General features: G+C 35.8%; 1 protein-coding gene across 1 annotated transcript; it reads left to right on the forward strand.

Annotated features, from left to right (window-relative positions):
• Positions 1 to 13,530: 13,530 nt before the first annotated feature.
• On the forward strand, positions 13,531 to 23,427 carry LOC145568956 (uncharacterized). Its single transcript, XM_081628334.1, has 11 exons — positions 13,531 to 13,662; positions 15,451 to 15,572; positions 15,890 to 16,071; positions 16,227 to 16,790; positions 16,876 to 16,929; positions 17,462 to 17,774; positions 17,860 to 18,059; positions 18,690 to 18,766; positions 20,615 to 20,716; positions 22,640 to 22,826; positions 23,065 to 23,427. Exons 2-11 carry the CDS (start codon positions 15,452 to 15,454, stop codon positions 23,164 to 23,166), a joined length of 1,902 nt encoding a protein of 633 aa, XP_081484460.1. The 5' UTR covers positions 13,531 to 13,662; position 15,451; the 3' UTR covers positions 23,167 to 23,427.
• Positions 23,428 to 23,631: the final 204 nt, after the last annotated feature.

Below are 23,631 nucleotides of genomic sequence, written 5' to 3' on the forward strand. Positions count from 1 at the left end.
AGAGCTTGGCGACGAGTGTTGTCATAAGCCCTTATTCCTTGTGTAGATGAGGACAAATCTTCATCTTTTATTCCTAACATCCTCGCAGTTCGAAGTGGGCAAACATTGATTGCTGACCCGTTGTCTACAAGAGTCATTGGGACATTCATTCTCTTGCAGATTACTGTGAGGTTTAAGGCCTTGTTATGCTTATCACCTTCTGGAGGTAAATCTTTGTCAAAAAAGGTGATTAGATTGATGGGACTTGGAAGATCACTCGTGAGAAAATTAGCTAACCCCTCAGGAGTGGTTTCAGAATCTATCCCTACTTTAGCCAATGCATCCATTACTGCCATTCTATGCTCTCGGGATGTGGCTAATAATTTCCATACATTCATCTCAACCCTAGTCTTCTTGAGTTGTTTCACAACATCATTGTCTTCAATGATGGGTATGGGAATTTGTTGAGTAGTAGGAATAGGTTGTGTTGTAATGGGAGGTTGTATTCTCCCTGATCTTGTGAGGACATCTATGGGTGAGTCTTCTTCATCCCAAATGTCGTCTACTGGATAGATTGTGGAAAGTGGAGTTCCTTCCAAATCTTTGAGGTAGACATCCTCATCATCGCTTTCCCAGATTCCATTGATATTAGCATCTTTTTCTGGAGTTATTTGGACTAACTTCTTGCTATCAATTAGTCCTTGAACAAGATCTTTGAACTTAAAACAATGTTCAATGGTATGTCCCCTTGATGATATAGACAATAGAATTTGTTTTTCCTTTTCAATGATTCAAAAGGTCTTGGCTCGAGAGGTTTAATCTTTCCATTCTCGAAGAGCTTTTGAAACATGTTTGCATAAGAGGTCCTAATTGGAGTGTAAGACTTGTTGCTCCTTTTAGGTTTTTCGACCACTTGGAGAGAAACTGGTTTTCTCTCATTAGTCTTAGCAATCATCGCCTTTTCCACATCACTCTCACTTTGAACTTTTTTTAGACGGTCGAGGAGTTCACGACAGGTATCATTGGCTTCTTTTATCGTGTTTATGAGGTGCCATATCTCCTCTTTACTAGCCGGTGATTCACCTATAATGTGTTTCTTGGCATCGAAAAAGATTTCCTCCTCTTCTTCAATGGCAAGAGTCTCTTCAATTGGTTTAATGAGGGTTGTTGGATCGACATGATCTTCCTCATCAAAAATAGCCAAGGAGTCCGAAACTAGAGCATTATTGATACTTGGCTTCTTGCTTGCAGGAAATGGAAGCTTGTTGTTATCAATGAGGTCTTGAATGGCCTCCTTTAACTTCCAACAGTTCTCAGTAGGATGGCCCCTGCCTTGATGGTATTTGCAGTGTGCATTGGGGTTCCAACTAGCCGTTCTCTTTTCGACTGGTGGGTCCCCAAATGGTCCAATGGGAGTTATAAGACCTCTTGCATGTAGACGATCAAATACGGTGTCATAACTCATGCCAATAGGTGTAAAGTTTCTCCTAAATGGCTTCTTTTGTCCTTGGTTGTTCATAGCAAGGACCTCATTTAGATTAAAGGTGCTAACATTATTCGAGTGGGTAGTTTTGGAAGAAGAAGGATTATCGCTCTTCTTTCCTTTCCAGCCACTGTTGGAGTTGTTAGCAGCTTTTTGCTTTGCAAGGTCATCCTCAATGTTGATTCCTACGTCATAGACAGTCTTGAAAGTATTCAAGTTTCTTTGATATTTGAGATGCTTAGAGTACTTTTCTTGGAGATTCTTAATGAACATCCTTACATATTCTTTCTTAGTGGGCACCTTAACCATTTTAGCAGAAGTTTCCTTCCACTTGTTAAAGAAAGAAGTAAAGCCTTCATTCTCCTTTTGTATCAACATCTCAAGCTCTCTATGATCAGTTTCGACTTGAACGTTACACTTGTACCTATCTATGAAAGCGTTTACTATACCATCCCAAGAAGAGGTTTTCTCCTTTTCAAGAGAGAAGAACCATTGTTGGCAAACGGTCTCTAAAGATAGTGAGAACAGAGTGTGGAAAATTTTCCTGTCAATTCCCTTGATGTTCATTATGGTTTCAAAGGCCCTTAGATGATAGTAGGGGTTGTCAGTTGGTTTAAACTTAGGGATGTCATTGGCATTGAACTTCTGCGGAAGAAGTTCCTTGTCCACTAAGACCCCTTGTGAGCTAATCCCCTGAAACCTATGGTCATTCGAGAGCTTGCTCAAGCTTTCCTCCATTCGCTCCATTTGTTGTTGTCTCGTAGGGTCATTGACTTGAAGAGCTAGGGTCTTCATCATCTCGGTCAAGTTAACGAGGTTTTACCTAAGCTCATCGACTTCTTGTTGGGTTACCATTAGTATGAACCTTTTTCTGTGTCTGATGGGCTTATTGAAAAGTAAAACTTGAACAAAAGTGTTATCCTTGATTAATCTTCCCTCTCTTCTTGACCAAGTACTGTAAATTTAAACCATATTTGTTTTAATGACTTGACTCAAATTGACTTTGACTTTATTGGTTTTAAAGGAAAAAAGGCAAAAATAGGGTGTATATATTTGGGAATCAAAAATAGGGTTCAAACAACATGGTTATGTTTGGAGGATTAATATCCGACTTACCCCCCCCCCCCAAAAAAATGACGGAAAACACGCGCACACAAGACTCTCTAAACATGGTCAAGGTGTAACATACATATAAAGTGTGTGCTTTAGAAGTGAGTGAAAGTGACATGATTCGACTCTTGTGTTAGACAATGGGACTATGTGCTTAGACTCGATTAAGAACTCAATACAATTTATAATATTAATATATTGATTAAACAGACTCGGCGTGAGGACTTGAGCAGAAAACTAGACCATCGCTAAAACGACGGGACTATCGCGTCGCGCCAGATACTAACGTGTCGCGCCACAGACCAAACTTTAGCGTCATAATTGAAACATCAGTCTGGGTCTGTTTCCAGTATTCTAGCTTAGAGGGAAATTCCTATAGACGTACTAAGTTAGGTTCGATAACTTTCTTTAGACTTTAAAAACTCATATTAATTGGTTAATTAATTAAGCAAAGTCCTTTAGTCATTAATTAATTTATTTAAACTCAAACACAAGTCAAACAAACGGTTAGAGTAAATATGCACAAACAAGAGATGCACAAATAGTTAAGTAAGCACAATATGATGCAATGAGTTTACAACCTAACCATGGCTCTAGTTCTCTAAAGTTCAAGGATAAGGGTTAGTCAAAGAGGGTACATGGTTATGAGTCCGGATGCACCGCGCGAAAGCCTTACCTTTGGAAGGGTTGGCGCGTGTGGATAGGACCCCGCAAGTTAAACTTGCTTCCACAGTTTGGTGAATTCACAAACTCAGATGTACCCTTTGTTGCCATGAGCGTTCGATTGGGTAGATGGAGCGTGAATCCCCAGAGGGTTATGGCCATATGTAGAACACATATGGGTTCAGAAAAGTGAGAAAAACTCAATCAGGAAGTAGAATCGAGCAAACAGTACTAGAACTGGGCAAAATAAGACGGTAGATTTCTGGCTCGGTATTGAAAGAACGCGGCGCGAGACAACAGATTTCGTCGCCAGACGCTGACTCTGTCGCCACGCGACATTGCTATCGCACAGCGATGGAGCCATCACACTGCGACAGGCTCTGTTTTCTCAGCGCCGGTTCCTACATGCCTCAGCAGCTTTCTGTTCTTTGAATTTTCCAGTTTTTCGCAGCGTTATTTCAATCCTAGTTGTGAAAGATATTTCCCAAATTTCCTACGTATAAAAATCCTATGTTTTTGACACATTACGGATGGTCTTTCCAATGCGGAACATTTTATGCATATGCCAATAATGTCAATCAAAATTACGCACATGAATACTTAGAACTTTTCGGGTCTCATCCACTCATTCTAAATAATTGCCAAAATAAATTTTAGGAATTAAAATAGAAATCCTCTCCAGTGGAGTCGCCAAAAAATGTGGGGAATATTTCAAGCATCCCACACTTGAGCCCCACTATGATCATACACTTAAATATGGTGGCATCCAAAGGGAAGGAAGCTAGAGCAAAAGAGTCGCCAACAAGTTTAGGAACTTGTAAACCGTTCACAGGATGAAGGTTGCACCCCTTCACGATCCATGAGATTGCTAACTCCATAGTGGTCTGGAACCATGACTGGATATCCGGGGATGAAGGTACAAATTCAACCTAAAAGAGATTGAACCTGCCCTAAAATAGGCCTCTACTTTATTCTTCTCATATTCATGTGCGCTTTCTGACTAACATACAATCAATATGTTAATCTTAAACCTGTATAATCTATGTTGGTTGAATATTAATGCACAAACAAATCTATTATTGGCGATCACTTGAATTATAATCACATTAGCCTAAACAAGATTATTAGTTATCTTATTAAGCGTGATTACAAGTTCAAATTCCCTTTAATCCTGCAAGAGAGGGCGTGATCAAGCAATAACAATAATATATCAAGCAACATAATAACAACAAATCATCATCATAATCTCAATAAAGCATAATAATAATAGCAAGATCCTAGACATGATACTAACAAGATTAATAACTAATCCTAGCATGTCACTAAACATTAAAGATCAAAGCTTTATCCCTAACATGATACTAACATGATAGAAGAAATAGGAAGCAACCTAAACATGATACTAGAAAACAATAAAAGCATCCTAACATGACACTAGGAATTAAAATAATATAAGCATGCTTTCTAAAGAAATAGAGCAATTAAACAACTTACTTTGTTGACTCGTATCTCTTTCTAATAACAAAATACACACATTAGTAACTTCAAGAAAAATATTAAACCAAAAAATTAATTCAAATAATTGAAATAGAGATTTGGGACCAAATCCTCAGAAATTATCAACCTTTCACGTTTAGGGCGAAGGCGACTTCGAGCTTGGCTAGGTGTGTCTAAGACTCGTGAACGTGGAATTTTATTTGTAAAAGACTAGGCTTAGAAAAAGGAGAAAGAAAAGCTATTGCTTAAGAGAGAGAAAGAAGAATGATGATTGTGAATGATTGTTGATGAATAAAAACGGGGAAATACGACCCTATTTATAGAGAAAATAGCCCGGAGACGATAAGAAAAAGACTGAATCTTATTGGGAGTAAAACTGCCTCAGTCGCAAAATGACAGAGTCCAACGCAATGCGACAGGCATGTCGCTGTGCGACAGGCTTGTCGTTCAGCGTCGGTTTTGTCGTTCCGTGCTGCCAAATAGAATTCTTATTTTCATAAAAGATATAATGATTAATCCTAATCTCATTAGAACTCAAAATAACCTTCTAGATTATTCTAGAAAATTAAAATCAATCCTAATAAATTTAGGAATATTAATTAATGGGCCCTCCACTAGATCATTGGGCCATAAAACCATTTCAGGTCCAATTTAGTATTTTGGCCATAACTTCCTCATTATTTATCAGAATTGAGCTTATAATATATCGTTGGAAAGCTCTTTTCGATCCCAATCCAACTACACTATTATTGGGCCTTTATCATGGACCAAACTAAATTGGATTGGACATTTTCATAAATAGAGTACATTTTGAAAATAGAAAGAAGAGTTATTTCATTAAAACAACCTCATCACAAGACTTTTCACACTTTCACTTCGTTCGATAATCAAGTGACGTGAAAGGTACTCATTACTGGGTTTGGTTTTGGGGAGACAAAATTAGGTTTCTACAATATAAGAAATTGCCAGCATATTCTACAGGGTTATATCATATAGATATACGACCAGAGTTGAAATAAATTTGATATCTAACCGGAAGTTAGATAATAAGAATTTGCTTACTTTATGGCATGATTGTTTGGGTTATCCTGGTACAAGAATGATGCATAAAATTATAGCAAATTCAGTAGGACATTCAATTAGAAATGTCAAAATCCCTCGATTAGATGAATTAACATGCTCTACATGTTCACTTGGCAAATTAATAATCAGGCCATCTATTAACAAAATTGCTACTGAATCTCCAACATTTTTAGAAAGAATTCAAGGAGACATTTGTGGACCAATTAATCCTGCATGTGGACCATTTCGATATTTTATGGTATTAATTGATGCTTCAACACGATGATCACATGTAAGTCTCTTGTCAAGTAGAAATGTTGCTTTTGCAAAACTACTTGCTCAAATTATTAAATTGAGGGCACAATTTCCAGATCATAGAATAAAAAGAATAAGGCTTGACAATGCTGGGGAATTTGCATCCCAAACATTCAATGATTATTGTATGTCGATTGGAATTGTTGTAGAACATCCAATAGCTCATGTTCATACACAAAACGGCCTCGTTGAGTCATTAAGAGACTACAATTGATTGCAAGGCCATTATTGATGAGATCAAAATTGCCTTCATCTACTTGGGGTCATGCCATAATACATGCGGCAACTCTAACTAGATTGAGACCGACAGCTTATCATAAGTTCTCACCACTACAATTAGTTTTTGGTCGAGAACCAAGTGTCTCACGTCTAAAGATCTTTGGTTGTGCGGTGTATGTTCCCTTTTCTCCGCCCCAACGAACAAAAATGGGTCCACAAAGAAGGCTGGGAATTTATGTTGGGTTTGAATCACCCTCCATAATTAAATATCTTGAACCAATGACCAGTGATTTATTTACGGCTAGATTTGCTGACTGTCATTTCAATGAAACAGTATTCCCAGCCTTAGGGGGAGAGAAAGTGGACCCATGAAAGAAAGAAATAGAAATCATTTGGAATGTAACACAATTGTCAATGTTTGATCCACAAACAAATATGTGTGAACAAGAAGTTCAGAAAATTGTTCATTTACAAAGCATTGCAAATCAGCTGCCTGATGCATTTATAGATACAAAGAAAGTGACAAAATCACATATACCAGCTGAAAATGCCCCTGCACGTATTGAAACTCCATCTAGTGATAAGATCATTGAAAATGAATCTCTAGCACGCCGAAAGCGTGGAAGACCACTTGGTTCAAAAGATTCTAAACCAAGATAACTAAAAAGACCTGATGAGGTTAACAATATTCCCCTTACGGAAGGTCAAGAAATACAAAATACCGATGAAAATCCGAAAGGGAGTGAACAAGATGACCATGACATCGATAACAATGAAATTTCAATGAATTATGTTTCTAACAAGAATTATTGGAATGGAAATGATGTTATCGTAAACGAAACATTTGCATATTCCATTGCAACTGAAGTGGCATCTGATGAAAATGATATTGAACCAAGAACAATGGAAGAATGTTATTGCAGGTATGATTGGCCAAAATGGAAAGAGGCAATGCAGACAGAGTTAAAGTCACTTGAAAAATGAGAAGTATTTGGCAAAATAACCCTTACACCAAAAGGTGTAAAGCCAGTTGGATACAAATGGGTATTCGCGAGAAAACGAAATGAGAAAAATGAAATTGTTGGATACAAGGCAAGACTTGTAGCCTAAGGTTTTTCTCAAATTCCTAGGATTGATTATGAGGAGACATATTCTCCTGTAGTTGATGCAACTACGTTAAGATTTCTGGTAAGTTTGACAGTCTTAGAAGGACTAAAGGTGAGATTGATGGATGTAGTGACTGCATATTTATATAGGTCACTTGATAAAGACATTTATATGAAAGTCCCAGATGGACTGAAATTACTAAAAAACCACAAGCCTAGACATTTACTTTCCATAAAATTAAAAAGGTCACTTTATGGATTGAAACAATCTGGAAGGATGTAGTATAATCATCTTAGTGAATACCTTATGCAAGAAAGGTTCAAGAATAATCAAATCAATCCTTGTGTTTTCATTAAGAGATCACAATCAGGATTTGCAATTATTGCAGTTTATGTTGATGACTTAAATATCATTGGAACTCCAAATGAACTTGAAAGAACTGCAAAATACTTGATGAAAGATCTTTGACAATCTAAATTCTGTCTCGGGTTGCAAATTGAACACTTAAATAATGGTATTTTTGTCCACCAGTAACTACACTAAAAGAGTGTTAAAACGCTTTTTCATGGACAAAGCAACCCCAATGAACACCCCGATGGTTGTTGTAATACCCCGTATTTTCATAGGAATTTTCCTAATTAATTACTTAATTATTATTTCATAAAAAGGGTATTTTAGTAAATTAACTTACTATTTGAATTTTGGAGCCAAAATGATATTTGAATTTTGGCGCCAAAAATATTTTGAAACCTAATTATTATTTTTAGATTTTGGATAAGATTTCTTATCCATTTATTTTATTTTAAAAACCGGATTATTTATATATTTCAGATATTTTAATTAAAGAAAAAACTATATTTTATTAATTAATTAAAAGGTCCGAAAATTCCCAACAATAGCTAGGAATTTCGGATTTTCTATGTATAGAAAATCTGATTTTCTTGATTATTTTATTGGTGAATAATTGGTATTTATTTAATTAATTATTTTAATACAATAAATATTATTAACACAATTATTTTTAATTCCTAAAAACTAGCAAAATCTTTCCCTAAATACAATTAGGTGGTCCGAAAATTTGAGCTATGGAAGCTCAAAATTTCCGGCCATCCTAGTTGGATTTAAGGGGATTTATTTTGGAAAATTATATTTTTAATTGTATCCTTAAAATCTAGTATTTTCCTTAATTCTATTTTTCTATCTCCTAAATATTTGACCATCATATTTTCCTACCTTTTATTTCCCTTGATTATTCCCCAAGTAATCTTCCTTGTCATATTATTTTTCATGACAACACACCTTCCATATTTTTATTATACACAATCACCTTAATATCAAGACTTTCCATATTTATTTATTCACTTCTCCAAGTATTTCCATAACTCTTCTTGCCATAATTCTTCCTACATTTGCCTACCATAATTCATGCACATACTAGCCTATAAATACCCCTTCATTTCATGACCAAACACTTACACCAATTCTCATAATTCTCTCTTATTCTCTTCTCTTATTTCTCTCTCTTTTTCTTTCTCCTCCTTGCGCACCACCACCTTCACCGTACACCACCACCACCTCCGGCGCCCCTGCCGCCGCCGGCCACCTCCGCCACCCCCTTCCACCGCCAGCTGCCGCCAGCAGCCACCTCCGGCACCCCCTTCCACCGCCAGCTGCTGCCAGCAGCCACCTCCCTTGCCGCCACTCTGCTCTTCTTTCTCCTTGGTTTTCTATCTTTTCTTCTTCTCTTTTCTTATTTAATTAATTATAATTATTATGGAGAATTTATAAAAATTATTATGACTAGTTTTAATTAAATAAAATCAGATTTTTAATGATGTTTATGAGAAAATAATTTAAAAGGTTCATGTACATATAGTTGGGGGTTTTTAATTTAATTATTGTGATTATTTGTTAACCTTATATTAATTAAGGTTATATTTAATTGTAAGGTGTGTTCAATCAAGGTTCTTGAGTTCTTTTGTGTGGTTTTCTAAGCAAGGATCGAGGTACATTTAGGTGGCTAGATACCTTTGAAAGTGATTGGTTTGAATAGCATGTTTATATGATTTTTATTGGTGATTGAATTAAATTGAGTTGAACTATGATTTATGAAATGAAGTATGATTTTAATATGTGTTTTAATAAATTAATCTTGATATTATGATTTTATTGAGTTATGGTTTATGAAATAAAAAGTATGATTAAAGGATTGGTTTTAATAAATAAATTAAAGGTTGATTTTATATCATGTATTGATTAATTAAATTATTAATCATGTTTTAAAGGTTTGATTTTTGGAAGCATGTGGAATTTAATAAAAAGGAGTTTTGAATTATATTGGAATTATTAAAAAGGATTTATTAAATTATTGAATAATTATTATTAAAGCTTTATAAGCATGTTAGTAATCCCACTATGCGGATTTGGTTTATTTGATAAGACTTTGGACTTTGTATGACCGAGTTTTTCCTCAAAAATAGCCTTATAATATAAGGAGACTAGCTTGGGGGTGTGCACACTTAGGTGAGGAATTTGGATATTTAATGGAATTGGATTTAAAGGAAATTGGTTTTATTTATTATTATTGAATTGTTGGAATGGTTGAAATATTGGAATTTGGTTTTGAATCATGACTTGGAATTATTGGTTAATTATTGGAATTGGTTTTAAAAGCATGTTTGCTACTAAATTGAATTTAATTATCTTGCACTTATCGTACTTAGCATATTTTGCTAATTCGTATTTCCTATTTATTTTGGTTCACCCTATTTACCGTAATGGTAAGCAGTGTTGACTAATTTCAGGTGAAGTCAATATGTGAGCATTTGGAGTCCCGGGAATGTCTTCATCTAGATTAGGAATGTCGGTTCTTGTTTTTATTTATGAGTACTCATGACAATGGTTACTATTATGGTTTATTTAATAAAAGAGTATTGAAGTTTCCGCTGCAAAGTATTGGTTATATTTAGTAAGTTAGTAGCCTTGCGTAATCATGCTGTAGTAATACGCCTAAGTCTATCTCTACGATATAATTATACGTATTTTTTTCTAGTATTTCCATAGAGGGAGATTTGGGGGTGTTACAATTGTTCGGTCTTTGAACATGAAAAATGATCCATTTAGACCTCGAGAAGAAAACGAGGAAGTTCTTGGTCTTGAAGTACCATATTTAAGTGCAATTGGCAATTTAATGTATCTAGCTAACAATACTAGACCCGACATAGCTTTTTCTATGAATTTGTTTGCCAGGCATAGCAACGCACCAACGAATAGGCATTGGAAAAGAGCAAGACACTTACTACGATATCTACGAGGAACGAAAGATCTTGGTTTGTTTAATTAATCAAGGCAAGATGCCACCGTCATCGAATATGCAGATGTTGGATATCGATCAGACCCACAAAATGCCAAGTCACAAACTAGATATTTGTTCACTTATGGAGGAACTGCAATTTCTTGGAAATCAACAAGCAGACCCTGACTACGACATCATCAAATCATGCTGAGTTGATTGCCCTCTATGAAGCAAGACGCCAATGTGTATGGCTAAGTTCAATGATCGACAATATCCAAGCAGAATGTGGGATAAGAGGAGTAACTGAGAATCCAACCATCATTTACGAAGACAATACTACATGCATCGCACAAGTAACTGAAGGGATACATCAAATGCAATAGGACTAAACATCTATCCCCAAAATTGTCTTTACACACGATTTGCAAAATGAAGGGAAGATAAATGTCCATCAGATCCAATCATGTGATAGTCTCACAGATTTGTTTACAAAGTTGCTACCTTCAAAGAGTTTTGAGCGGTTGGTCCACGAGATTGGAATATGTCGTCTTCGTGAGCTACGTTAAAATCAGGGAGAGAATTATATGCACTGTACTCTTTTTCCCTTCGATTAGGTTTTATCCTAATGGGTTTTTCCTGACAAGGTTTTTAATGAGGCAGTACACTAAAGCATATAATAAAATATTGTTGAACTCTTTTTCCTTAACTATGGCTTTTATCCCAAAGGGTTTTACCTAGCAAGGTTTTAATGAAACAACAAATACTATATTTTGTATGGACATTCAAGGAGGAGTGTTAAGAGTTAATTAATTTGATCATCAAATATGGTGTGAATGTCCACACTCCAAATTTCTTCATGGCATTTAATGTAGTAGACAACCTTGTTGCCACCCTCCATGTTTGTAGCTCACAATGTAATATTAGTTTTCACTACTATAAATACCCATGCAGGTTCACTTGTATGGAGCACATAAAAATATTACCAAGAGTAATATATACAAGTAGTAATTCTACTTCTCTTATTACCTTCTTATCTTAATCCTCTAATTGCTATATATTTCGTAATAATGTCAAATATTTGAAGTGTCCTAAAAAATAATTGTCATGCCTTATTATTCATCTTATTTTGATCAAACATCCCATATTCCCATGGTACTAGTTCACTACCCCAATTTCTTTCCAATATTTCATTTTCATTTTCCTTATTATTTAGGAAATTTTAGATTTTAACACCTGATAATAACCCGAAAATGGTTTTTAACACCGCTCCCCAAAAAAAATTATTTTAATACCATAAAATTTTCTGAAATTTTGAATTTACCACCACTTAACAGATTCCATCCATGAATCTGTTAAGTGGGGTCTACACTGCCACATGCCCCTTTGTGGTTAGGGAATAAAATAAAAAAAAGGAAAAAAAATATCCGCTCTGACCAGCGCAGCCGCCGGCCCCCGCCTTATTGCCGGCACCGCCATCTCTCCCACCCTAGCCCAGCCCCACCGGAACCCAACCCTTCCTTTCCCGTAGCCAAAAACTACCGCACGAGCACTAGAACGCATCCTCTTTTCCCCAAAACCATGATTCCGGCCACTTATGGCCGAAATCAGCCCCAAAATCGGCCGATTTCATCCATTAGTGGCCGAAATCGTGGTCGTTTTTAGAAGTTAGGGTTTCATTTTGGACGGAATTACGAGTGCGGGATGGGAGGGGAATGGATTCCGGTGGTCGGGGGCTAGGGAGGGGAGTGGTTTCCGGTGGTCTGGGCTAGGGAAGGAGTGGGTTACGGTGCCGGCGGGTTGAAGTCTTGCATGTGGGGTGGGGATGTGGTGGTGGTGGTTGTGGTGGTGGTGGTGGTGGTGTTTGGGTGGCTGTAGATTTTTTATTTATTTTTTTTATTTTTTTAACCAATAGTATTACAACAAGTGGCAATGTGGACCCCACTTAACGGATTGTTGGACGGAATCCGTTAAGTGGTGGTAAAATCAATTTATTTTGTGGTGTTAAAAACCAATTTCGGGTTATTGGCATGAGTTAAAATCTAAAATTTCCTATTATTTATTTATTTTAATAATTATTTTGTATAATTTTTCTGTTTTTTTTAAACCATATAATTTTTTTTTTTTAATTTCAACCCAACTCCCCCCATATTTGCAGAACAGCACAGCACCTCAGCAACAAATAACTAGTGCCAGCTCTTGAATATGTCCCCTAAGGGTGTGTAAAGATCAATGTGGATGCTCATGTTCCCGGTGAAGGAATGGCTGGCCTTGGAGTGGTATTCAAAAATGTAGATGGGAACATCATTATGGCAGCAACGAAGAATACTCCCTTAGCTTCACCAGAATGTGTCGAGGCTTTAGCTGTCAGGAACGCTTTGCAATTAGCATGAAGGATGGATTATAAGAAGATTTGGGTTGAGTCATATGCTATGAATGTGGTGTAGAAGGTCTCCTCGAATATGCAAGGCTTCTCCCCTATTTTGGTTATCTATGATGATATTAGATTAGATAAGAAATGGTTTGGTGTTTGTTTGTTTTCTCATGTTAAAAGAGCATGTAACACCGTTTGCCCATTTTGTTGCAAGGTGGGATACAGGTATGAACTTGGAGTATGTTCGTTTGAGTCCTTTTCCGCAGAGCTTGACAACCTTGAAGTATTTGGACATTCTTTGATTAATATATGCTCTGTTTTCCTTAAAAAAAAAAAAAAAAAAAAAGGAGTAAAAAAAAAATCCCCCCTCCCCCAAAGAAAAAAATATATTAAATAATTTCCCCCCTTAAATGAGGAAGAATGTGTTGTTCTGTTGAATGAGCAACAACATTTGAGTTTCCACTTTCCAGCAAAAATATAAAAACTTGTCACTTGTTCACTCTCAAACTCAGGCTGTTCTCTGTTGTATTTTGCGCGCTTTCTTCATCTTCTCTAATCCCTGTAATTTCTCTATCTCTCTCTCACTTTTTTTTTTTTCTTCTCATTCTCAGTTCCAATTACTATTTTTGCTCTACTACTTTACTGTATTTTGCTTCATTTTCTAATTTTCTCTTTTTTTTGGTCATAGTTTGATTACTGATTGTTTTGTTTAATTCTAGGGTGACGATTTTTTTTTTTTTTTTCTTTCTGGGTTTTTCTGGAATTTTCTGGTAATTGGTTTAATGGGTTCTTGTATAGTTGAGTATTTGGTGCAATTATATCTCACCTTCTTCAAACCCTCCAATTCTCCATGTAAAAATGAGGTTACTTTATTTTTGGGTGATTTCTGGATTTTTTGATTAGTTTTTTCTTAATTCAGCAAAATGCAGATTAATATTTTTGAATATGATATATGTTGATCAGTTCCGCTCCTTTTGTTGCATATTTTTCTGGGTTTGCCTTCATTTTGTTCTTATTGTGAAATTATATTGTAATAATATTATTATGATAATTATTTTCATTATTTTTTAATTTTACAGTAAGATGGGTTCAATTGCTACATTTAGTTCATTGATTGATCATCTTGTGTTACTAATGAATCTGCCTTACCTTTGGAGGAATGTTATCATTGTGGAACTAACACGTTGTTGTTGTTGTTGTTGTTTCTATACACACCCTCTATAGTGTTTCATATGTGGACTGCGCTGAGTCTTGTTTTTGTTTTAATTTCTTCAATTGGACTGCTCTGAGTCTTGTTTTTGTTTTAATTTCTTCAATTGGAGTGCGCTGAGTTTTGTGGTTAAAAACATCCTGCTATATCAATTTCCTGCTCCAGTTTTTATGCATAAGCATGCAATACATAATTCAACTTCAGTTATAGCGAAATTGATGTGAAAGTGTGATGAAGAATTTGCTGAAGTTAATAGAGGCTTGAAATAGTTAAGTGCATTGACCTGGATGAGTTTGAGTCCTTAATTATAATTTGTTGTTCCATGTGATCAGTGCTAGGACTAGGAGTATCTATTGGAGTATAGGCAAGCCGTCATAGGTGTTAAACCTTTCGGAAATTTGGAATTGCATTGTTTCTAAACATTATGTTGAAATTTTGCAATTTTGTTTAGAGTGGGCTTGAAATAGTTGAGTGTATTGACCTTGATGAGTTTGAGTCCTCAATTATAATTTGTTGTTCCATGTGAACAGTGCTAGATTGGATTAGGAAATTAAATTATACTGTGAAGACTAAATAAAATGCTTTTCTAGGGAAATGAATTCTCCTCTTGTAAGGTTCCTTAGCTTTAAAGATTTACGTCTTCATTCACATTTGAAATGCTGATCTTGGTTGAGAAGACATTTTGCTTGCATGGGCCATGTGAGAAATGGAATCTGATCATTTGGTGCTCAACTTGAGCCTCAAAATTTTGTTATTCCCAATTCCACCCATGACATCAGATGTCACATTTAGTTCTGTACTATTATCTTTACTTTCATTGTGTGGCCTCAATCCTGTTATGAAGTTTATGTTATAGGTATTAGCAAAAGTATGCTGGAAACTAATTCTATTATACATCCATCCCTTCTTAAGTTTGTTGTATGTGGAAGACTGGTTTCGTATTTTTCTTGGTGCTTGTTGCTTTGTCATTTTCCGTTACGGATGGTTCCTTATGATGATCATGTTAGCCGACCTAAAATCATTATGGGATAAGGCTTTGTTGTTGTTGTTGCTTTGTCATTTTGCTTACTTTGTTCATTGTAGCTGATCAGCTGACATGTGAAATGAATTTGAGCTTCATTTCTCTCCCTAATTTTCAGGATGGGTACTGGGAAAAAACCACAAGTGTCTCCTAGAAATTTGAAACCTGCTTTGTTAGGCGGTGTTATATTTGGTTGCACAGATTCGACGATCGATGAATGTCTTACTAAGCAGCTCTTTGGTGGGTTATTTTTCACTACAGTTCTATATTTTGAAAAGTTGTAATTTATAAAAGCTCTTAGTTTGCACGAACTTTCATTGCCCATGTGTGTGGCGATCATACATTGCTACTTTCTGTCTTAATTTCTCGTTTCATTTTCTTAAAAGAAAATAAAAGTATAATACCATGGGACACTGGTGCTTCAAGTAATCTATTTTGTCGAGTGTTTTTCAGAGTCTATTTGGCGCATTTATATGTATCCTGAGAGTTTACCTAGGTCATTTAGCACATGTAGATTTGATTCTTTACCCAAAATTCTTTTTTTTTTTTCTTGACAGGTTTGCCTGCTCAGCATTTTGTGTATGTCAAGAATATTCATCCAGGTTTGCCCTTGTTTCTATTCAACTACAGTAAGAGGCAACTTCATGGTATCTTTGAGGCTGCTAGCCCTGGTCAAATGAATATAAATCCATATGGTTGGACGAAAGATGGTTCGGAGAGAACAATGTTCCCTGCTCAGGTAATACAAGCTGCTTGCAGCCATTCTGTATCTAGAGATAAGTGAGATGTGATACTGTCAGATGGAGTTTTTTATCTTTAACTTCACCCTCTAGGTAATTATTGTGTGTGTGTGTGTGTGTGTGTGTGTGTGTGTGTTTTTTTTTTAATATATAGGTCCAAATCTGTGTCAAAAAGAATTGCCATCACCTGGTGGAGAATCAATTTATGTCAATCATTAAGGGGAATTATTATACTCACTCCCATTTCCGGTTTGAGCTAGACCATGTTCAAGTCAGCAAGTTAATTGCTCTGTTTTCAACCCAAGTGGTTGCACCATCTGTCATGATGCCCAAATCTACAGGAATCTGGCAGATAGTACATCAAAATCCATCAGAACCAAGAACTAGAGGAAATGTTGATCCCACTCCTTTCAGTGAGTCAAATGGCTATTCAGGTCTCTCAGGTCCTTCATGCCTTGACGAAATTCCCCAGCGAATTGGAGCTGATATTGAGGCAAAGGAAAAGAATGAAACAGAGCTGATATATGTGAAATTGCAAAAGTTGGCTGCGAATTGCGAACCTTTAGACTCCTGCCCCACAAGCGAAGTTCAGGAGTTTGGAAGTAACAACAATATGCATGACGAGTATGATGATTCACTAGAAGGCAATAGGGTTCAAGAGGAGAGTCTGAAGGAGAACTCTTTATTACCCTCAGATTTACAGTCTATTATAGCTGAGGTTATTTATGATTCAATCATTGAAATAATTATAAACAATTTTTAAGATAAGTCTGCATAGATTGATTTTCTTGTCTTGTCTGTAGTTACAAGAGCTGAAGGCTTTCAAGCAAGAAGTTATCGATAACCAAACGAAGCTGGTAATCACTTCTGTTCACCTCTTGGTTTTTTTTTTGTTTTTTTTTGGTGTTTTCTTTTTTTGCATTGTCTTTGTCTTTAAATTCTGTGATCTTATTTGTGAATGGCTTATTTATACTTAGTCCCTCACACTCCCTCCCTGATCTTATTTGTGGATGCTTTAGTTATATCTAGTCCCTCACACTTCCTCCCTTTAAATTATGTTTTGGAAATTTGGAGTATATGGTTGTATGCTCTGTTAAGTAATTTGACGTTGTACTTGTGGACTAATTTAACAAACTCTGTAGGTAGTTATGATCTTATCATAGTTTCTTAGCAGATACTCTGATAATTATTGATGAGAGGAGTATTTTTACCTGTAAACCAGTGCAGCTTTTGCTATACATTTCCTAACTAGCCTTTTTAGCCTTTTATACAATTTTTGTAAGTTAATACCTATTAGATGGCTAAAGAATCGTGATTTTTGCACAGGGCTATCCTTCTTTCTGTAAGTCTCTCCCGTTTCTTTTTTTAATGGTGTTCTTGTTCTCACAGCTTTCAAAAGTCCAGCAATTACAAGATCGTTGTACAAGGCTAGAGGCCTTGTCTAACCAGTCAGAGACATATGCACATGGAACAATGGAGTTTAGCAGTGAGCAGCTTCTGGACCCAAATGATTCGATTTTTCTAGTAGGTGGTTTTGATGGGGAATCATGGCTAGCATCACTTGACTCCTACTCTCCATCAAAAGATATAATTAAATCTCTGAGACCAATGAGCTCTGTTCGTTCACATGCCTCTCTTGCAATGTTGAATGGTGATCTTTTTGTAATTGGTGGTGGGAATTCTGGTTTATGGTATAATACAGGTATTAAGGTATTTTATGCTCTCCCTTTTTTTTTTGTGTTTCCCTTGCAATACTCCTATTAATATATCACTTTGTTTGGTTGAAGTTGAATCCTACAATCCTGTAAACAATGATTGGACATCACTTCCTTGTTTGAACAAGCAAAAGGGGGGCTTAGCTGCAACTACGTTGTATGACAAAATATTCGCAATTGGTGGTGGAAATGGTATTCACTGCTTTTCTGATGTGGAGATGTTTGATATAGATGTTGGACGATGGATATCTGCTAGATCAATGCTGCATAAGGTGAACTTGCTACTTGTCCCTTTATTTAGTATTATAGATCCGGATCTGTTTGATAGTGAATTAGACTGAAGGAACTTGTTTTAGTTGTTACCTGTGGAATACTTATAACTAGGGTGGAAGGTCTGGAACTCGTGTAACTAGCATCCTATTTGTGCTGAAACATGTGCTTTCAGATGAAACTGTGAAGTGTGTGAGAGTCTTCCTGTAGTCCACTCTGTGCATGTGCATCGCTGGGTGGGGGTGAAAGAGTTTTAATAGGCAAATTGACCAGTAAATTAATGTTAGTATGTTACTTGCATTCAACTCATTAGCCAATTGGCACCAATTCAACTTCATGTGCTATATACAATATGATTTACGTGATCTTAGATTTCATAATATTTACTTTAATTTCCCATATATGAACTTGTTATTTGAAAAACTTAAATTTTAAGGTGAAAAAAAACAGTACCTAAACAGTGAGTCAGTGATTGCTATCATAGACTTCATAGTGACAATGCATGTTGCATCTGAGCTTCAATCAGAATGCTTACTTCAAACTTAATTCAAACTGTTGTACAGTTATTAAAAACTTAATGGTAGATTCATTCCTTTATTGTTATGAGAATTCTGTCAATAAATCTTTTGTAGAGATTTGACCTTGCAGCAGCGGACCTTCATGGTGCCATTTACGCTGTTGGTGGCTATGATGGGAGCGAGTATTTGAGGTATTGTACCTACTACGCCCTCTTTATTATGTTTCTCATATGTGAGTGGAGAACTTTATGACCTGTTTTTGGTAGTCCATTATGGTCCTAAGTGAAGTATATTGAATACTTTGATTCCATTGTCCATTGAACATAATTGCTTAAGTTGATCTGTCTGCCAGAAGACTTGCCTTATCCATATCAAACATTTATCCTCAAATTTAGCCAATGCCTCAGGACCTTAATTAGTGAACTTAATTGAAGTGGCAATCAAAGTTACTCTGTGAAATATGTCTAGCTAGTAGTTATTTCTTCAGAGGAAATAACTCATAAGATTTGATAGAAGCAGTCTCACTTTATTTTGCCTGCATGTAACACTCCTTCTGGCCTAGAAGAAATTATGCAACATAATGCTAGGAGCTAGGATCAGAACAGAGGGAAAACACACACAAGCTCAATCGAGAAATAGCCAAACTGATGATATGATGTATTGCTTAGTTGCTAACCAATTCTTACCGCTCATAAGGAATAACAAACTAATCCCAAAATTACTATATTACCCCAAACCCACTAACAACCTCATAACAGAATTCCAGCTCAGCATCAAGTTGCTGGAGAATTCTTTTTGGCCTTCCTGTGAGCATAAGTAATTATGGGCCTGGGCTGACTCCTTGCACATAAATTTGTTTTGGCCCAATTTCAAGGATCTTATCACTTAAAATCCCTTTGCCCAAGCAAGTTTGGATGTACTGAGGATAGATATATCTCCCAAAGCTTCCCTTTTATACCTTCACTTCTGCTAAAACCTTTTTAATTCAAATGTTTGTTTACTTTTGTACCATTTCACTCTATGAAATGCTAATGCCATCAAAATTAAGCGAGAAGCACTGAAGCAGTATGTTTCATCGTGCAAAATCTTTTTAACTTAATTCAGGAGGTGGATAGAAGTATGTCAGGGTTAGAGGTGCACTTTCTCTTTGATAGAAGGGGTATAATGTCATGAGTTTTCAGTCCCCTTACAGCTTATATTGATGATGAAATTAGAGAGAAAGAGTAAGAAATCATTTTTTTTTTGTATTGGGAGGAGAAGGGAACATTTTGACAAAATTCGTTTTCTCCAAACACAGCGTGAACATTCAACAACCATGACACCACCCCCCCCCCCCCTATTCCCCCTTTCTCTCCTCCATATTGGGCATGTTTTGTCTCCCTTTTAATTTTTTTTTTTTTTTAAAATTTTTTGAAGACCTTCACATCTTGGCTAATGTGGTTGTCCTAGAAATGTTATTTGGCCTTTTATTGGGGAGGTACTAATGTACTATTATGTTGCTATGTTACCTGTTGCAAATTATGGAGCATAAAGCTGTGGCAGGGCTGGGTGGTATGAAGGCATGACTATTACTGATCTTATTTGACACAGAACAGAGAGAAGGAATAAAAATTTAAGAGGGAGGGTGGAAATGAGAATAAAGGGGAGATTACAGGAGGCTACGTGGACAACAATTTATTGGTATTTGTTTTTGTTTTTTTTTTTTTTTGGGGTGGGGGTAGAGACGTAGAGTGAGGCGAGAGCTCTTACCAATATGGTATCTAAGGGGGAGGGATGAGAAGGTTGAGTTTGACAAAGAAATGCCGAGGAAAGGGTGGGGACTGGGGAGTAAAAAGAATTTTATGTATAGTTAAACAAGTTACATGATGGTAATTGCTGTGTCTCATTTACTATTATTCATGTTAAGTGTTTGTTCTTAATATTATTTATTTCCCACGCTTTCTAATGTTTGAATTGACATTCTATGTGCACCCGTCCTACTTTTCCTTTACTTATTTTGTTTTCGTACTGCTTAGCTAATTCTATGCTTCTATTGTCAGTTCTGCCGAACGATTTGACCCAAGAGATCATTCTTGGAGCAGACTTGAAAGCATGAAATCAAGAAGGGCCTGTCATTCATTGATTGCACTGAACGAAAAACTGTAAGGAGAATATGTTTTAAAGTTATCGATTTATTTATATATTTAATTATTTTTGCACCTTATCCTTTTAATATTATACTCCCTCTGTCCCCCGAAAGAACAACCCTTTTGGGCTGATTTCACGAGTATTAAGAAAGTGAAAAAGATAGTAATAAAAGTACATTGGAAAGTGAAATTCACATGAGGTTTGCAAAAAAGTATAGAGATAAAGTAATAAAAGTACATGAAAAAACAAAATTTACATGGGGAAGCTAACTTTGCACAAATATTATTGCAAATTGGAGAGTATTGTAATGCAAATGGGATGATCATTTTGGGACTAGATTTAGGCCATAAGGGTCATTCTTTCGGGGACGGAGGGAGTATTTAAAGTATGAATTTGCTTTTCCAACTAGTCGCCTTTCAAAATGCTTTGTCATTGTACACTTTGCTGATGTGTTTCTGGGAACTAGCAGTAATAACTTACAATAATGTACACATAATATTCTGTTTTACTCCCTCCGTTCCCATTTAATTGACTCATTGGCAGGGAGTTTAAGAAATGTTTGAGTGGGTTAGTTTTATTGAATTGTTTATTGTAAAGTTAAGTTAATGGAATATTATTTTATTCGTAGAAAACTAGAAATAGTGCATGGGCCATTGCAAAGTGAAGTTTGTGGAATGTTTGAGTGGGGGTGACCGGGTGAGGATTATTTTAATATAAACCTTTGTGGAATGTCATTGTGTAAGATAGAAAAACAAATTAAATATAGTAGGTCCTTGCCATTTTAGTAATATGTCAATTATTCATGAACGACCAAAAGAGGGAACTGTGTCAATTATTTAGGAATGGAGGGAGTATACTGGATCTTAAGCACATTAACATTCGAGGCAAGGTACCAATGTACTCTCATGTAGAGCTTACTGGTACTCGTGTTTGCAAGAATGTAAGGTGGCATATATCTCATGAGAGAGATGTACTTATATGAGCATAATATGCGGTAGTATGAAGAGAAGGTGTGGACGTGTTGCCCATAGACCTTGAAACAGTAAAACAAGGTTATTTTTCCTTCCAGTTTAGTTCCCCCCCCCCCCCCCCCCCCCTTTTTTTTTCCCCCCTTTTTTGAAGGGAAGCAACTAATATACAAAGCATTTTCTTCTCTTATACAGAGTACTAAAGCAATAACCACTCTTTCATTTTGTTTTCCCTTTCAAAATTCCCTATCAAATCAACCTATATAAATGATGGCATGAAAAATATAGGAAAACAGTTATTGAGTACGGAGTATAAGATGATAAATGTGCTTTGGAATTTAAGATATCTTTTCTTTTCCAAAGCACATATATATATATATATATATATATATATATATATATATATATATATATATATATATATATATATATATATATATATATTTTGTATTTATATTATTTTAAGTCCCGATCTTTTAAAAAAAGTTATTTTATATATTCAGTATAATTTGAAAACCTGATTGCTCGGAAATTATCTAGTACTCTCTCCATCCAAAATTAGTTGACTTTTTTTTTTTAACTTTTGAAACTATTCACAAACTCAAGTTTGATTAGCTTTTGTGATTTATAGATTAATAAATAAATAAATAATTAAAAAATATAGTCATGTAAGATCTTGTTATATTCCTCTCAAATTCTCAATATGTATATTCTTTTTTTTTTTTTTGACACAATCAATATGTATATTCAAACTATGAACTTTTTATATTTTTACACTTATTGATAATTTGAAATATTTGTTCAAAAAATAAAAAATTAGAAATATCAAAGCTGGTGATGATTAGTAAGCTATACGCTATCACTGGATGCCTGTTGCCCTATACAATGAGATTGTGATAGAGATAAATAGACAATGCTTTTTATTAAACTCTGCAGTAAAGATTAAAATGCAAGGAACTCTTTTCACAGGTATGCTATTGGTGGTTTTGATGGAAGAACTATGGTAGCCAGTGTTGAATTATTTGACCCTCGTCGAGGGACCTGGGTGAGTGAGGCACCAATGAACCACTCAAGGGGATATTCAGCAGCTGTTGTATTGAGTGATAGGATATATGCAATTGGGGGAATGGGAGGAAATGAGAATGTTCTGGATAAGGTGCATTCCCTTCTCTCTTTCTCGTTCTACAATATCTATTACTAGTAGTTCCCCTGTAATGAATTTTGTTTCTTGCTGGAATTGTGGTCAAGCTTTCACTTCCTTTACCTCAACTTGCATTAGGCTTTTCTGTATTAGGCTTTTCTGTAGGTTGGTCATGTCTGTGCTCACCTATATGCCTTTCCTTCTCTAATTTATTTACACTTGTATGGTGATTTGTCATGAAATGTGATAACAGGTCGAGCGATACCAGGAAGGTCTTGGTTGGCAAGTGACAAACCTCAAGGCTGTGGGGAAAAGGTGCTTTGCTCCAGCTGTAGTCGTACAGCTTGCGCATTGAAAGGGCTAGGAGATGTTAAAGCTAGAATATCAGAAGGGCTGGTTCATTAAAGCTTACTGTAATTTTGTTTATAGGAGGTACAGTGTAACTGTTAATCCACTTTTGTACAGAGCTTCTTGCAGAATAGAGAAACAAAATCCAGCAATTCTCTCTGGTCTCAGCTATGTTTTTGTAAATTGGAGGTACATATGATTGATATGAATCTTCATACACATATAGCGACAGATATATATGAATCAATACAGCCAAAGATGGTAGGCTGATGTTCATTAGTGTTTTTCTTTATGAATAACTCGGTCAGCTAACAATGGTTCATTATTATCCATTGTCTCGTGTACTGTTGACAGTCATAGGGGCAGGCATTGTTGACCAGGAAATAGGTCTCGGGTTTATGACGCAGAGAGTAAACCAGAATGGCAGGGAAAAAAACATATGTTGCCACACGCTTTGATTAATGGTAATCCT

This window comes from Chenopodium album, chromosome 11, assembly GCF_948465745.1.
Source record: "Chenopodium album chromosome 11, dcCheAlbu1.1, whole genome shotgun sequence".
NCBI lineage: Eukaryota > Viridiplantae > Streptophyta > Magnoliopsida > Caryophyllales > Amaranthaceae > Chenopodium > Chenopodium album.